The 20068-nt window shown below is 39.8% G+C and overlaps 1 protein-coding gene across 1 annotated transcript in view; it reads right to left on the bottom strand.

Moving 5' to 3' along the window:
- The window catches only part of insrb (insulin receptor b), a 297078-nt gene that overhangs the window by 13307 nt on the left and 263703 nt on the right, over positions 1-20068 (bottom strand). The window contains exons 15-19 of the mRNA XM_061976197.2: positions 18772-18928; positions 18560-18656; positions 18418-18485; positions 16878-17107; positions 9075-9185 (exon numbers count right to left, since the gene is read on the bottom strand). Of these exons, the coding sequence (XP_061832181.1) occupies positions 9075-9185; positions 16878-17107; positions 18418-18485; positions 18560-18656; positions 18772-18928 (663 nt within the window). The remainder of the gene's footprint in view (positions 1-9074; positions 9186-16877; positions 17108-18417; positions 18486-18559; positions 18657-18771; positions 18929-20068) is intronic.

Genomic DNA, 20068 nt, shown 5'->3' with positions numbered 1-20068 from the left:
GAAACGTCACATATCCCAGCATGCACCGCGCGCTTCTTCTACGGGGGAAAAAGATGGCGGCTGTTTACCGTAGTTGCGAGACCTAAACTTTATGAAAATGAATCTTAATATTTATCCATATATAAAGCGCACCGGGTTATAAGGCGCACTGTCAGCTTTTGAGAAAATTTGTGGTTTTTAGGTGCGCCTTATAGTGCGGAAAATACGGTAGCTGCAACATAACATACATAAGTAACAAACAGCATAATAACACTAATACTAACAACGTTAAACCCAGATTCCGAACTAACAAAGGTCTTAACTCATTCTCTTTCTATGCCACTTCAATATGGAATGCACTCCCAACAGGTGTAAAAGAAAGGGCATCTCTATCCTCCTTCAAAACCGCACTAAAAGAACACCTCCAGGCAACTACAACCTTAAACAAACACCCTCCCTTCCACATAATACCTCTTCGGATTGTAAATAATCAAATGTAGACACTTTTTCTTATACTTTCTGATCTCTCTCTCTCTGTGTCCACTACTTGCTGTACATATCCTACCAAGTCAGTCCTACACTGTTTCAATGTCCATTTCTCTGATGATGCAATTGTTGATGACTGAAGTGTTGATACCAACCAAACCTAACCCCCCCCCTCCATATCCCACACCCCGGATTGTAAATAATGTAAATAATTCGATGTACAGGTAAAAGCCAGTAAATTAGAATATTTTGAAAAACTTGATTTATTTCAGTAATTGCATTCAAAAGGTGTAACTTGTACATTATATTTATTCATTGCACACAGACTGATGCATTCAAATGTTTATTTCATTTAATTTTGATGATTTGAAGTGGCAACAAATGAAAATCCAAAATTCCGTGTGTCACAAAATTAGAATATTACTTAAGGCTAATACAAAAAAGGGATTTTTAGAAATGTTGGCCAACTGAAAAGTATGAAAATGAAAAATATGAGCATGTACAATACTCAATACTTGGTTGGAGCTCCTTTTGCCTCAATTACTGCGTTAATGCGGCGTGGCATGGAGTCGATGAGTTTCTGGCACTGCTCAGGTGTTATGAGAGCCCAGGTTGCTCTGATAGTGGCCTTCAACTCTTCTGCGTTTTTGGGTCTGGCATTCTGCATCTTCCTTTTCACAATACCCCACAGATTTTCTATGGGGCTAAGGTCAGGGGAGTTGGCGGGCCAATTTAGAACAGAAATACCATGGTCCGTAAACCAGGCACGGGTAGATTTTGCGCTGTGTGCAGGCGCCAAGTCCTGTTGGAACTTGAAATCTCCATCTCCATAGAGCAGGTCAGCAGCAGGAAGCATGAAGTGCTCTAAAACTTGCTGGTAGACGGCTGCGTTGACCCTGGATCTCAGGAAACAGAGTGGACCGACACCAGCAGATGACATGGCACCCCAAACCATCACCCAACCATGCAAATTTTGCATTTCCTTTGGAAATCGAGGTCCCAGAGTCTGGAGGAAGACAGGAGAGGCACAGGATCCATGTTGCCTGAAGTCTAGTGTAAAGTTTCCACCATCAGTGATGGTTTGGGGTGCCATGTCATCTGCTGGTGTCGGTCCACTCTGTTTCCTGAGATCCAGGGTCAACGCAGCCATCTACCAGCAAGTTTTAGAGCACTTCATGCTTCCTGCTGCTGACCTGCTCTATGGAGATGGAGATTTCAAGTTCCAACAGGACTTGGCGCCTGCACACAGCGCAAAATCTACCCGTGCCTGGTTTACGAACCATGGTATTTCTGTTCTAAATTGGCCCGCCAACTCCCCTGACCTTAGCCCCATAGAAAATCTGTGGGGTATTGTGAAAAGGAAGATGCAGAATGCCAGACCCAAAAACGCAGAAGAGTTGAAGGCCACTATCAGAGCAACCTGGGCTCTCATAACACCTGAGCAGTGCCAGAAACTCATTGACTCCATGCCACGCCGCATTAACGCAGTAATTGAGGCAAAAGGAGCTCCAACCAAGTATTGAGTATTGTACATGCTCATATTTTTCATTTTCATACTTTTCAGTTGGCCAACATTTCTAAAAATCCCTTTTTTGTATTAGCCTTAAGTAATATTCTAATTTTGTGACACACGGAATTTTGGATTTTCATTTGTTGCCACTTCAAATCATCAAAATTAAATGAAATAAACATTTGAATGCATCAGTCTGTGTGCAATGAATAAATATAATGTACAAGTTACACCTTTTGAATGCAATTACTGAAATAAATCAAGTTTTTAAAAATATTCTAATTTACTGGCTTTTACCTGTATATACCCTGATGATTATCTTGTGTGATGACTGTATTATGATGTTAGTTTATATTTGATAGTATATATCTGTATCATGAATCCATTTAAGTGGACCCCGACTTAAACAAGTTAAAAAACGTATTTGGGTGTTACCATTTAGTGGTCAATTGTACGGAATCTACTAATAAAAGTTTCAATCAATCAATCAATCAATCAACATAGCTGTAAAGCTGGCTTCACCTAAGGAAGGCACACGTGACATACACAGAGCCTAACCAGGCAGATTTGAATTGTTGTTTTGGGCAGTAGACGGGATCTTTGATCCAAGACACAACTTACATTTAAATAAAATGTTATTTTCTTTGTGCTCGACAAAAGAAAAGAAGTGAGAATATCTCATACTTGCCAACCCTCCCGAATTTCAGTGCCTCTCCCCTGGGACAACCATTCCCCAAATTTCTCCCGATTTCCAGCCGGACTTAAGGCACGCCCCCTCCCGGTCCGTGCGGATCTGAGTGAGGACAGCCTGTCGTCACGTCCGCTTGGCCAACCAAAAAGTAACCACAGAACACTAGACCGTATAGTCGTATAGTGTTCTGTGGTTACTTTTTGGTTGGCCAACGGTTTACGTTGTATTGCGCACCCCCCTCCCCTCCCCTCCCATTCCCACACCCTGACACACACACACACACACACACACAGAGAGCGCAGAGGAAGAATCAGAAGCACGTCTCTGCTTCGCTGGAATAAAACACACTCAGATCCTCAGTTTCTAGCCGATACTACCGTATTTTCCGCACTATAAGGCGCACCTAAAAACCACAAATTTTCTCAAATGCTGACAGTGCGCCTCATAACCCGGTGCGCTTTATTACGATTCATTTTCATAAAGTTTCGATCTCGCAACTTCGGTAAACAGCCGCCATCTTTTTTCCCGGTAGAACAGGAAGCGCTTCTTCTTCTACGCAAGCAACCGCCAAGGAAAGCACCCGCCCCCATAGAACAGGAAGCGCTTCTTCTTCTACTGTAAGCAACCACCCGCCCCCGGAAGAAGAAGAAAAAACGCGCGGATATCACCGTACGTTTCATTTCCTGTTTACATCTGTAAAGACCACAAAATGGCTCCTACTTAGCGACAAGGATCCGGTTCATAAAAAGACGCAATCTCTCCATCCGCACACGGATTACTACCGTATTTCACAGCAACTGATATTCCTGTGAACCGCACTGTGGAACGGGAGCACGTACGGTGAATATTCGCACCACAGGGAATGAGAAGTCATCCTTCACTGTGGTTCTAGCTTGCCATGCTAATGGCCAGAAACTTCCACCCATGGTGATATTCAAAAGGAAGACCTTGCCAAAAGAGACCTTTCCAGCCGGCGTCATCATAAAAGCTAACTCGAAGGGATGGATGGATGAAGAAAAGATGAGCGAGTGGTTAAGGGAAGTTTACGCGAAGAGGCCGGGTGGCTTTTTTCACACAGCTCCGAAGGCGAACACACCTTCACTAAGACGGGCAGACAGCGCCGGACGACATACGCCAACATTTGCCAGTGGATCGTAAATGCCTGGGCAGATATTTCGGTCACAACTGTGGTCCGAGCTTTCCGGAAGGCAGGATTCACAGAACAACAGCGACACTGACTCCGATGACTTCGACGAGACGGAACCGGCCATTTTGGATACCACGCTTGCGCAACTTTTCAATTCGGACACCGAAGACGAAGAATTCGAAGGATTTACGAATGAAGAATAACTTCAGAAGGTGAGCGCTATGTTTATTTTGTGTGTTGTGACATTAACGTTCGAGCAACATTATGTTGCTATTTATTGCTCTACACCATTTTGAATTTTACTATGTTTGTGATTGCACATTTGCGTACATTTTGGGACAGAGTTGTTAGAACGCTGGTTTTCAATATATTATTAAAGTTTGACTGAACTATCTGACTGTTTTTTTGACATTCCCTTTAGCGCAGCGTAGGCGCGGCTTATAATCCGGGGCGGCTTATTGGTGGACAAAGTTATGAAATATGTAATTCATTGAAGGTGCGGCTAATAATCCGGTGCGCCTTATAGTGCGGAAAATACGGTACATAAAAAATACCGTAAAATAACGCAGTAACGCATCATGTAGTAACGGTAACTGAGTTACTGAATATAAAAAATAACGCGTTAGATTACTAGTTACCGCCGAAACTAACGGCGTTACAGTAACGCGTTACTTTGTAACGCGTTAGTCCCAACACTGCTCATAATTAAAACAGATGACAGCCAAATGGACTTTGCTGTTTTATTTTCAATGAAACAATAGAAAATAGGTACTCATATAGTAGTACAGTTGGCACAGTACAGTGAACTGACAGTTAATATTTAAACATTTAACATTTCTAACAATTTTGAACAGAAATAGTTCATGCACATTCAGATAAATTCCTCAAAATTACAATTAAAACAATTTTGGCCGGGGGCCGGGCTGTATATATGTGCACTAATTGACTGAAAGAGCACGCACTTGGCGCGATGATGTCATGTTATCCATGGAAAAATGCATTTTTAGACAATATGATTTGCCTGAGCGGCTAGGAGACCCCGAGAGTAACAAGCGGTTGCCTTGTTGCCTTTCCATTAAGAACAATAAATTAGTTTTTAGTATAAGTTTGCTGCTTTCAAGAGGTAGCCGAGGTAGTTAAAAAGCTCCTCGGTGGCAAGGCCCCGGGGGTGGATGAGATCCGCCCGGAGTTCCTTAAGGCTCTGGATGTTGTGGGGCTGTCTTGGTTGACAAGACTCTGCAACATCGCGTGGACATCGGGGGCGGTACCTCTGGATTGGCAGACCGGGGTGGTGGTTCCTCTCTTTAAGAAGGGGAACCGGAGGGTGTGTTCTAACTATCGTGGGATCACACTCCTCAGCCTTCCCGGTAAGGTCGATTCAGGTGTACTGGAGAGGAGGCTACGCCGGATAGTCGAACCTCGGATTCAGGAGGAACAGTGTGGTTTTCGTCCTGGTCGTGGAACTGTGGACCAGCTCTATACTCTGGGCAGGGTCCTTGAGGGTGCATGGGAGTTTGCCCAACCAGTCTACATGTGTTTTGTGGACTTGGAGAAGGCATTCGATCGTGTATCCCGGGAAGTCCTGTGGGGAGTGCTCAGAGAGTATGGGGTAACGGACTGTCTTATTGTGGCAGTTCGCTCCCTGTATGATCAGTGTCAGAGCTTGGTCCGCATTGCCGGGAATAAGTCGGACACGTTTCCAGTGAGGGTTGGACTCCGCCAAGGCTGCCCTTTGTCACCGATTCTGTTCATAACCTTTATGGACAGAATTTCTAGGCGCAGTCAAGGCGTTGAGGGGATCTGGTTTGGTGGCTGCAGGATTAGGTCTCTACTATTTGCAGATGATGTGGTCCTGATGGCTTCCTCCGGCCAAGATCTTCAGCTCTCGCTGGATCGGTTCGCAGCCGAGTGTGAAGCGACTGGGATGGGAATCAGCACCTCCAAGTCCGAGTCCATGGTTCTCGCCCGGAAAAGGGTGGAGTGCCATCTCCGGGTTGGGGAGGAGATCTTGCCCCAAGTGGAGGAGTTCAAGTACCTCGGAGTCTTGTTCACGAGTGAGGGAAGAGTGGATCGTGAGATCGACAGGCGGATCGGTGCGGCGTCTTCAGTAATGCGGACGCTGTATCGATCCGTTGTGGTGAAGAAGGAGCTGAGCCGGAAGGCAAAGCTCTCAATTTACCGGTCGATCTACGTTCCCATCCTCACCTATGGTCATGAGCTTTGGGTCATGACCGAAAGGACAAGATCACGGGTACAAGCGGCCGAAATGAGTTTCCTCCGCCGAGTGGCGGGACTCTCCCTTAGAGATAGGGTGAGAAGCTCTGTCATTCGGGGGGAGCTCAAAGTAAAGCCGCTGCTCCTCCACATGGAGAGGAGCCAGATGAGGTGGTTCGGGCATCTGGTCAGGATGCCACCCGAACGCCTCCCTAGGAAGGTGTTTCGGGCACGTCCGACCGGTAGGAGGCCGCGGGGAAGACCCAGGACACGTTGGGAAGACTATGTCTCTATGCCTGGGAACGCCTCGGGGTTCCACAGGAAGAGCTGGACGAAGTGGCTGGGGAGAGGGAAGTCTGGGCTTCCCTGCTTAGGCTGCTGCCCCCGCGACCCGACCTCGGATAAGCGGAAGAAGATGGATGGATGGATGGGCTTTCAAGAAATGTAATGCATATCATTATGTCAAGATAATGGCACTAGCATTTACTTCATTTAAGAATATTTTTCAACATATTGAGCAAAAATATATATATTTTTTCTATCAAGAAAAGTGCAGTTGTTATTAGTGAGAATATACTTATTTTAAGCTATTTTGGGGTTCATTGAGGTTAGCTAATTTGACTTGTTTTGGAAAGTCTTGACAAGCCAAATGTTCTTGTTCTATTGGCAGATAATTTTGCTTAGTTCAAATAAAATACCCCTCATTTTTGTATTTTTTAGGGCCCGCATGGCCCATTGCAATGGGACATAAGGACCTATTGAATTTGTAAGGTTTTATTATTATTATTCTTCCGCAGCTTTGCGCTGTACTTTGACCCTCTTAACATGCTTCAAAACTCACCAAATTTGACGCACACATAAAAAAACGCGAACAAAACTCTTTGGTAAAAAAAACCTAACCCCAAAACTCAAAATTGCGCTCTAGCGCCCCCTAGAAAGAAAACTGCTTATAACTCCCAGTACGAATGTTGTAGAGACATGAAACAAAAACCTCTATGTAGGTCTTACTTAGACCTACTTTTCATTAATTAATTTCCTCGGGCAAAAATCAACAGGAAGTTGGCAATTCCCCCTTCAAGACAAAAAAGTACTAAAAACAGTCACTTTTGCCTCTTTGAGCTGTAATTTGACCCCCTTAACATGCTTCAAAACTCACCAAACTGAACACACACATCAGGACTGGCAAAAATTGCGATCTAATAAAAAAACCTAACCCCAAATCTCAAAATTGTGCTCTAGCGCAATTTTTTAATGAAACGCACAAAAAACTGCTCCTCGGGATGAAAAAAAATGACAAAACTGCCTGTAACTCCCACTGGGAAGGTCGGAGAGACATGAAACAAAAACCTCTATGTAGGTCTCACTTAGACCTACATTTCATAAATTGACAACCCCCAACAAAAATCAACAGGAAGTTTGCTATTCCCCCTTCAGAACAAATTTTTTGTAAAAACCGGTCACCTTCCTTCAAAAACTATCTCCTCTGAGCGCGTTTGTCGTTTCGCCTTCAAACTAACACAGGAGAGAGATTGAACTCTTGTGTATAACTGCTCCGGTTTTGATTTTATGACCCTTCAAAGACCCGCTGCGCTGATGCTGCTGCGCTGCTGTTTTTTTTAAGATGGCTGCTTAAAAGCAGGAAGCACCAACGTGCCCACACAATGCAGACAAGGTAGGTACACTAGACAAAAGTCTTGGGACACTTATGACTACCACCGGACAAAAGTATTGGAACACTTAGGACGACAACTGGACAAAAGTATTGGGACACTTGGGACTAAAGCTTAACAAAAGTATTGGGACACTTGGGACTAAAACTTGCCAAAAGTATTGGGACACTTAGGACTACCACTGGACAAAAGTATTGGGACACTTACGCTTAAACTGGACAAAAGTATTGGGACACTTAGGACTAAATTTGACAAAAGTATTGGGACACTTACAAATAGAACTGGACTAATGTATTGGGACACTTAGGACTAACACTGGACAAAAGTAGTGGGACACTTAGGACTAAAACTGGCCAAAAGTTTTGGGACACTTGGGACTAAAACTTGACAAAAGTTTTGGGCACTTACGACTACACCTGGACAAAAATATTGGGACACTTAGGACTAACACTTGACAAAAGTATTGGGACACTTACAACTACAACTGGACTAATGTATTGGGACACTTAGGACTAACACTGGACAAAAGTATTGGGACACTTAGGACTAAAACTGGCCAAAAGTTTTGGGACACTTGGGACTAAAACTTGACAAAAGTATTGGGACACTTGGGACTAAAACTTGACAAAAGTTTTGGGCACTTACGACTACACCTGGACATAAATATTGGGACACTTAGGACTAACACTTGACAAAAGTATTGGGCCACTTGGGACTACCACTGGACAAAAGTATTGGGACGCTTACACTGGACAAAAGTATTTGGACACTTACACTGGACAAAAGTATTGGGACACTTGACTACAACTTGACATAAGTATTGGGACACTTAAGACTAAAACTGGACAAAAGTATTGGGACACTTACGACGTATTCTGGACAAAAGTATTGGGGCACTTCGCACCAAAAGTAGACTAAAGTATTGGGACACTTAAGACTACCACTGGACAAAAGTATTAGGACACTTACACTGGACAAACGTATTGGGACACTTGGGACTAAAACTTGACAAAAGTATTGGGACACTTAGGACTACCACTGGACAAAAGTATTGGGACACTTATGCTTAAACTGGACAAAAGTATTGGGACACTTAGGACTAAATTTGACAAAAGTATTGGGACACTTAGGACTACAACTGGACTAATGTATTGGGACACTTAGGACTAACACTGGACAAAAGTATTGGGACACTTAGGACTAGCACCTGCCAAATACGCGGGCCCGACCAATGCTGCTTGCAGCTTTAATTTTACTTGTTTTGGAAAGTCTTGACAAGCCAAATTTTCTTGTTCTATTGGCAGATAATTTTGCTTAGTTCAAATAAAATACCCCTCATTTTTGTATTTTTTTTTCTTGTTTTTGAACACTTCCTACCTCTGAATCTGGCCTGAGGCCTCGCAGGTAGCTCTTTAGGTCGCCGTGCGTCATCAGCTCCATCACGACCAGGGTGGGCTGACCCTTGGACACCACACCTAGGAGGCGTACCTGTCGGGAGAAGAAAGTGACGGAGGAGCAGGAGTTAGATGACGTTTAAACTCCTGGTACTCAACCGTAGCAATCCTTGGTACTTTGGTGTGTGTTAATAAACAAAATGCAACTGTCCTGTCCAATTGTTATATCTTGTTTCTTGATGACATTTGCAAAGCAGTTGCACTTCCAAGACATTAGATGGCAGTACTGTATAGGCTATGTTGCGCCCTACAACGTGTTTATACTGTAAGTATTGTACTTATTACACACCAGCGGTGTCATCTTAGTTGTAGTTTTCATTACCCAAATTTGGAGGTGTTGAAACCACCATGTAAAATCACTAATGCTAATAGTAGCCTGTCTAAGGCAAATCCAATGTAAATTAGCATCGAGCTAACACATTTTGAAAGAGTGAAGCCTTACTTGACATTTTTGTGTTTTCTGCCAAGCATACTTAATCCAAATGTGCTTTTGGAGCTATCTATAGCGGAATTTAAAAAAACGACACTCTTTGTCTCTGCGGACACAAGTGTGATATCAGTCCATAAGTCTGGTATCAGCCTGTTAGCGTGATATCAGCTTGTGAGTGTGATATCAATGGACAACAAAAAACGTTCATTGCCTTCTCAAAGCGTGTCTCTTTTAACAAGCTGGTCTCTGTGGTTCCTATTATAAATAATAATACTACAATACTATAGTATTATACATAATACTACAGTATAATACATAATAATACTATATTATTATACATAATACTACAGTATGATAGATAATGATACTATATTATACATAATAATACTACAGTACAATACATAATAATACTACATTACAATACATAATACTACAGTACAATACATAATACTATATTATTATACATAATAATACTACAGTAGAATACATAAAAATACTACAGTAGAATACATAATAATACTATATTACTATACATAATACTACAGTACAATACATAATGTATAATAAATAATACTATTATACATAATAATACTATGGTATTACACATAATACTATACTATTATACATAATACTACAGTACAATACATCATAATACTATATTATTATACATAATACTACAGTACAATACATAATACTAGAGTATAATACATAATAATACTATAATTTACACATAATACTATATTATTATACATAATATAACTATAGTATTACACAACACTATATTATTATACATGTTAATACTACAGTATAATAAATAATACTAGTATCCATAATAATACTATAGTATTACACATAATAACACAATATTATTATACATAATACGACAGTACAATACATATATTAATACTATATTATTATATATAATACTACAGTACAATGCATACTATATTATTATACATAATAATACTACAGTATAATACATAATAATACTAGATTATTATACATAATATTACACATTATACTATATTATTATACATAATATTACTATAGTATTACACATAATACTATATTATTATACATAATACAGTATAATAAAAATACTATACCATACATAATAATACTATATTATTATACATAATACTACAGTACAATACATCATAATACTATATCATTATACATAATACTACAGTACAATACATAATACTATATTATTATACATAATAATACTACAGTAGAATACATAAAAATACTACAGTAGAATACATAATAATACTATATTATTATACATAATACTACAGTAAAATACATCATAATACTATATTATTATACATAATACTACAGTACAATACATAATACTAGAGTATAATACATAATAATACTATAATTTACACATAATACTATATTATTATACATAATATAACTATAGTATTACACATAACACTATATTATTATACATGTTAATACTACAGTATAATAAATAATACTAGTATCCATAATAATACTATAGTATTACACATAATAACACAATATTATTATACATAATACTACAGTACAATACATAACAATACTATATAATTATACATATTACTACAGTACAATGCATACTATATTATTATACATAATAATACTGGATTATTATACATAATAATACTAGATTATTATACATAATAATAATATAGTATTACACATTATACTATATTATTATACATAATAATACAATATTATTATACATAATAATACTAGATTATTATACATAATAATAATATAGTATTACACATTATACTATATTATTATACATAATAATACTATATTATTATACATAATAATAATATAGTATTACACATTATACTATATTATTATACAAAATAATACAATATTATTATACATAATACTACAGTACAATGCATACTATATTATTATAGATAATAATACTACAGTATAATACATAATAATACTAGATTATTATACATAATAATAATATAGTATTACACATAATACTATATTATTATACATAATACAGTATAATAAAAATACTATATTATACATAATAATACTACAGTATTACACATAATATTATATTATTGTACATAATAATACTATAGTATTACACATAATACTAAATCATTATACATAATACTAGATTATTATACATAATAATACTATAGTATTACACATTATAATACTATATTATTACACATACTATATTATTAAAGATAATAATACTATAGTACTACACATAATACTAAATCATTATACATAATACTACAGTATAATACATAATACTAGATTATTATACATAATAATACTATAGTATTACACATTATAATACTATATTATTACACATAATACTATATTATTAAACATAATAATACTATAGTACTACACATAATACTAAATCATTATACATAATATTACAGTATAATACATAATAATCACACAACATAGTATTCCACACGTGGTGTGGGACTTACCACATCATCATGATTACACACTACATACTGTAGGTGGTGTGGGACCTACCACATCATCATGATTACATACTGTAGGTGGTGTGGGACCTACCACATCATCATGATTACACACTACATAGGTGGTGTGGGACCTACCACATCATCATGATTACATACTGTAGGTGGTGTGGGACTTACCACATCATCATGATTACATACTGTAGGTGGTGTGGGACTTACCACATCATCATGATTACATACTGTAGGTGGTGTGGGACTTACCACATCATCATGATTACATACTGTAGGTGGTGTGGGACTTACCACATCATTATGATTACATACTGTAGGTGGTGTGGGACCTACCACATCATCATGATTACATACTGTAGGTGGTGTGGGACTTACCACATCATCATGATTACATACTGTAGGTGGTGTGGGACCTACCACAGCATCATGATTACAAACTACATAGGTGGTGTGGGACCTACCACATCATCATGATTACATACTGTAGGTGGTGTGGGACTTACCACATCATCATGATTACACACAACATAGGTGGTGTGGGACCTACCACATCATCATGATTACATACTGTAGGTGGTGTGGGACTTACCACATCATCATGATTACATACTGTAGGTGGTGTGGGACCTACCACATCATCATGATTAAATACTGTAGATGGTGTGGGACTTACCACATCATCATGATTACATACTGTAGGTGGTGTGGGACCTACCACATCATCATGATTACATACTGTAGGTGGTGTGGGACCTACCACATCATCATGATTACATACTGTAGGTGGTGTGGGACCTACCACATCATCATGATTACATACTGTAGGTGGTGTGGGACCTACCACATCATCATGATTACATACTGTAGGTGGTGTGGGACCTACCACATCATCATGATTACACACTACGTACTGTAGGTGGTGTGGGACCTACCACATCATCATGATTACACACTACATACTGTAGGTGGTGTGGGACTTACCACATCATCATGATTACACACTACATAGGTGGTGTGGGACTTACCACATCATCATGATTACACACTACATAGGTGGTGTGGGACTTACCACATCATCATGATTACATACTGTAGGTGGTGTGGGACCTACCACATCATCATGATTACATACTGTAGGTGGTGTGGGACCTACCACATCATCATGATTACACACTACATAGGTGGTGTGGGACCTACCACATCATCATGATTACATACTGTAGGTGGTGTGGGACTTACCACATCATCATGATTACATACTGTAGGTGGTGTGGGACTTACCACATCATCATGATTACATACTGTAGGTGGTGTGGGACTTACCACATCATCATGATTACATACTGTAGGTGGTGTGGGACTTACCACATCATTATGATTACATACTGTAGGTGGTGTGGGACCTACCACATCATCATGATTACATACTGTAGGTGGTGTGGGACTTACCACATCATCATGATTACATACTGTAGGTGGTGTGGGACCTACCACATCATCATGATTACAAACTACATAGGTGGTGTGGGACCTACCACATCATCATGATTACATACTGTAGGTGGTGTGGGACTTACCACATCATCATGATTACACACAACATAGGTGGTGTGGGACCTACCACATCATCATGATTACATACTGTAGGTGGTGTGGGACTTACCACATCATCATGATTACATACTGTAGGTGGTGTGGGACCTACCACATCATCATGATTAAATACTGTAGATGGTGTGGGACTTACCACATCATCATGATTACATACTGTAGGTGGTGTGGGACCTACCACATCATCATGATTACATACTGTAGGTGGTGTGGGACCTACCACATCATCATGATTACATACTGTAGGTGGTGTGGGACCTACCACATCATCATGATTACATACTGTAGGTGGTGTGGGACCTACCACATCATCATGATTACATACTGTAGGTGGTGTGGGACCTACCACATCATCATGATTACACACTACGTACTGTAGGTGGTGTGGGACCTACCACATCATCATGATTACACACTACATACTGTAGGTGGTGTGGGACTTACCACATCATCATGATTACACACTACATAGGTGGTGTGGGACTTACCACATCATCATGATTACACACTACATAGGTGGTGTGGGACTTACCACATCATCATGATTACATACTGTAGGTGGTGTGGGACCTACCACATCATCATGATTACATACTGTAGGTGGTGTGGGACCTACCACATCATCATGATTACATACTGTAGGTGGTGTGGGACCTACCACATCATCATGATTACACACAACATAGGTGGTGTGGGACCTACCACATCATCATGATTACATACTGTAGGTGGTGTGGGACCTACCACATCATCATGATTACACACTACATACTGTAGGTGGTGTGGGACCTACCACATCATCATGATTACATACTGTAGGTGGTGTGGGACCTACCACATCATCATGATTACACACTGTAGGTGGTGTGGGACCTACCACATCATCATGATTACATACTGTAGGTGGTGTGGGACCTACCACATCATCATGATTACACACTACATAGGTGGGGTGGGACCTACCACATCATCATGATTACATACTGTAGGTGGTGTGGGACCTACCACATCATCATGATTACACACTACATACTGTAGGTGGTGTGGGACCTACCACATCATCATGATTACATACTGTAGGTGGTGTGGGACTTACCACATCATCATGATTACATACTGTAGGTGGTGTGGGACTTACCACATCATCATGATTACATACTGTAGGTGGTGTGGGACCTACCACATCATCATGATTACATACTGTAGGTGGTGTGGGACCTACCACATCATCATGATTACACACTACATACTGTAGGTGGTGTGGGACCTACCACATCATCATGATTACATACTGTAGGTGGTGTGGGACCTACCACATCATCATGATTACATACTGTAGGTGGTGTGGGACCTACCACATCATCATGATTACACACTACATACTGTAGGTGGTGTGGGACCTACCACATCATCATGATTACATACTGTAGGTGGTGTGGGACTTACCACATCATCATGATTACATACTGAAGTTGGTGTGGGACTTACCACATCATCATGATTACACACTGTAGGTGGTGTGGGACTTACCACATCATCATGATTACACACTGTAGGTGGTGTGGGACCTACCACATCATCATGATTACATACTGTAGGTGGTGTGGGACTTACCACATCATCATGATTACATACTGTAGGTGGTGTGGGACCTACCACATCATCATGATTACATACTGTAGGTGGTGTGGGACTTACCACATCATCATGATTACATACTGTAGGTGGTGTGGGACCTACCACATCATCATGATTACATACTGTAGGTGGTGTGGGACCTACCACATCATCATGATTACATACTGTAGGTGGTGTGGGACCTATCACATCATCATGATTACATACTGTAGGTGGTGTGGGACCTACCACATCATCATGATTACATACTGTAGGTGGTGTGGGACTTACCACATCATCATGATTACACACTACATAGGTGGTGTGGGACCTACCACATCATCATGATTACATACTGTAGGTGGTGTGGGACCTACCACATCATCATGATTACATACTGTAGGTGGTGTGGGACCTACCACATCATCATGATTACACACAACATAGGTGGTGTGGGACCTACCACATCATCATGATTACATACTGTAGGTGGTGTGGGACCTACCACATCATCATGATTACACACTACATACTGTAGGTGGTGTGGGACCTACCACATCATCATGATTACATACTGTAGGTGGTGTGGGACCTACCACATCATCATGATTACACACTGTAGGTGGTGTGGGACCTACCACATCATCATGATTACATACTGTAGGTGGTGTGGGACCTACCACATCATCATGATTACACACTACATAGGTGGGGTGGGACCTACCACATCATCATGATTACATACTGTAGGTGGTGTGGGACCTACCACATCATCATGATTACACACTACATACTGTAGGTGGTGTGGGACCTACCACATCATCATGATTACATACTGTAGGTGGTGTGGGACTTACCACATCATCATGATTACATACTGTAGGTGGTGTGGGACTTACCACATCATCATGATTACATACTGTAGGTGGTGTGGGACCTACCACATCATCATGATTACATACTGTAGGTGGTGTGGGACCTACCACATCATCATGATTACACACTACATACTGTAGGTGGTGTGGGACCTACCACATCATCATGATTACATACTGTAGGTGGTGTGGGACCTACCACATCATCATGATTACATACTGTAGGTGGTGTGGGACCTACCACATCATCATGATTACACACTACATACTGTAGGTGGTGTGGGACCTACCACATCATCATGATTACATACTGTAGGTGGTGTGGGACTTACCACATCATCATGATTACATACTGAAGTTGGTGTGGGACTTACCACATCATCATGATTACACACTGTAGGTGGTGTGGGACTTACCACATCATCATGATTACACACTGTAGGTGGTGTGGGACCTACCACATCATCATGATTACATACTGTAGGTGGTGTGGGACTTACCACATCATCATGATTACATACTGTAGGTGGTGTGGGACCTACCACATCATCATGATTACATACTGTTGGTGGTGTGGGACTTACCACATCATCATGATTACATAGTGTAGGTGGTGTGGGACCTACCACATCATCATGATTACATACTGTAGGTGGTGTGGGACCTACCACATCATCATGATTACATAGTGTAGGTGGTGTGGGACTTACCACATGGTGGCAGCTGAAGCCCTTCATGACGGAAGCCTCGTTGAGGAACTCGATCCTCTCTCGCAGGCTGGCCGACTCGTTGACCGTCTTGACGGCCACGCTGGTCTCCGGGTCGCCTTTGACGATGTCCTTGGCGAGTCCTTCGTAGACCATGCCGAAGGAGCCCTGACCCAGCTCTCGGAGCACCGCGATCTTCTCCCGGGGGACCTCCCACTCGTCGGGAACGTAGGCTACACACACAGCAACACACGCTTAAATCTCTCACACTTATGAGGCTTTTCAGCAAACATTTTTATTACAGCAAATGTTACAAGTAGGGATGTCCGATAATGGCTTTTTTGCCGATATCCGATATTGGCCAACTCTTAATTACCGATACCGATATCAACCGATATATACAGTCGTGGAATTAACACATTATTATGCCTAATTTGGACAACCAGGTATGGTGAAGATAAGGTCCTTTTTAATAAAATTAATAAAATATAATAAGATAAATAAATTAAAAAGATTTTCTTGAATAAAAAAGTAAGTAAAACAATATAAAAACATCTTGTGTTTCTTATGTTGATTTAATAAAAAAACTAAAAAAAAAGGTTCAGATAAAAAAAAAAAACGATACCGATAATTTCCGATACTACATTTTAGCGCATTTATCGGCCCATATTATCGTACATCTCTAATGTTTAATATAAACAGTGTGCTTTATAACAATTAGGGAGGTTTGTGTCATGTTTGTCCTCCTACAGAAACCATATTAAAACCAAAAATATTTTTTTTCTTCCCCCCTCATCTTTTTCCATTTTTCATACATTTTTGAAAAAGCTCCAGAGAGCCACTAGGGCGGCGCTAAAGACCGCGGGTTGCCGACCCCCGGTTTATGGAGTGTTTTATGTTGCGCCCTAAAAAGTGCTAGTACTGTAAGTATTGTACAGTACTTATTACTAGGGGTGTCAAAAAAAAAGATGTGTTTCAGATTAATCGTGATTCTTATTTTTAATTATTATTAATAGATTAAAAAAAAAAAAAAAAAAAACATTACATTTTTCCCCCCCCCAAATCTGTCCTGTCCGGACATTCAGACAAATCATGTAGTTGATGTAGATAATCATATCTGATGTACACATTTACTTTATTAATAGTTTGGGAAGCATTTTATTAAACAAAACCAGTTTTCTTTGAAGTAATATAGAAATTTATCAGAGCTGTTTATTTACTTTATGGAGGAATGTAGTTAATCATAGAACTGGCATCCAATGTTATTAAAAAAAGTATTGATTTCGGGATCCGTTTTGAATCGAGATGGATGGATGAACTTTAAAAAAAAAAAAAATTTTTAATTAATGAAAAAACGTATTTTTTATCACTGCAACCGTAACCCGTAATAGGTTGATGAAAACCGTACTAATTACGGAAAAACCGGAGTAGTTGGCAGGTATGTCATTTCACTCACATTCATGTTCCCATCCCCAACACTGACGTCTCCATGACATCGCCCCCTGGTCATAAAAAAATGTTTGCAGTGAGATACTGTTCTTACCTTCATTGGCGCTGAGGTACTCGGGATTGGAGGAGGCGATAAGAGGTCCAGTCGGTCCCTCTGCTTGCCTGTGACACCATACAGTAAATACCACACCACTTCCCACTTGTCCTTGAGGGACTGAAAGCTGCGTTGCACCTACTTCTTCCTGAGGACCATGAAGACCCCGGAGCCCACCACTAACAACAGGATGAAGCAGATGACGGGGCCAATGACCACCCCCAGGTAGCCAGGGTCCTCTGCAATGAACACACACATTATGTGCGGAAGAAAAGCTTGCTAAAGCCATTCGGTGCATTTCTGTGGCAAAAGTCAGGGTAAGAAAAAGGATCATGACACATTTATCAGCCTTACTGTTGGGCATGAAGAAGTGGGTGGTCTCCGTGAAAGAGCCGTTCCCCGCCAAGGACGTGGCACGGACCGACACGCTGTAGTTCCCGGGGTGGACCAGCGACAGCTTTGTGCCGCCAGACTTGAGGTAGGCGGGTCGAGACACGCAGGCCGTGTGAACCTGGGGCACGGAAAAACACCTTAGGAACTGGGACTAGTGGTGGGGCTTAGTACTGCGCTGCTGAATCTGGCATGTCGGTAGTATTCCCCGCTACTTCCAAATGGAAATCAAACTGAATCAGAATATTTGTCATCCAAACGGAAAGATATAAACATCCCAGTGAGAGCAGACATCGTACAGTACGCGATTGTATTATTGTATATTTTGCTTAGCACTTAGCTATACAGCTACTTCCGGATGATCATTTGTTCCAAAGTAGTCTTTGTTGTTTCTCATGAAGTCTGCCATGATTAGTAGTCTTGTTGTTGTTGTTGAAGGGAAAGTGAACGTTGTGATGCACCTGTGAAATTATTACGCCGCCGTATGCTTAAAAATGAACAAAATATGTAAATATTGCGTGTTGTTATGAATGTTACTACATGACATATATATTTGCATCATGTATATATGACATGTTATTATGAATGTTACTAGATACTACATATATACTTACATCATGTATATATTACATGTTATTATGAATGTTACTACATGACATATATACTTACATCATGTATATATTACATGTTATTATGAATGTTACTACATGACATATATACTTACATCATGTATATATTACATGTTATTATGAATGTTACTAGATACTACATATATACTTACATCATGTATATATTACATGTTATTATGAATGTTACTACATGACATATATACTTACATCATGTATATATTACATGTTATTATGAATGTTACTACATGACATATATACTTACATCATGTATATATGACATGTTATTATGAATGTTACTAGATACTACATATATACTTACATCATGTATATATTACATGTTATTATGAATGCTACTACATGACATATATACTTACATCATGTATATATTACATGTTATTATGAATGTTACTACATGACATATATACTTACATCATGTATATATTACATGTTATTATGAATGTTACTACATGACATATATACTTACATCATGTATATATTACTTGTTATTATGAACGTTACTACATGACATATATACTTACATCACGTATATATTACATGTTATTATGAATGTTACTAGATACTACATATATACTTACATCATGTATATATGACATGTTATTATGAATGTTACT

This window comes from Nerophis lumbriciformis, linkage group LG14, assembly GCF_033978685.3.
Source record: "Nerophis lumbriciformis linkage group LG14, RoL_Nlum_v2.1, whole genome shotgun sequence".
In the NCBI taxonomy this organism is placed as follows: domain Eukaryota; kingdom Metazoa; phylum Chordata; class Actinopteri; order Syngnathiformes; family Syngnathidae; genus Nerophis; species Nerophis lumbriciformis.
This window is presented reverse-complemented; position numbering and strand designations above follow the sequence as displayed.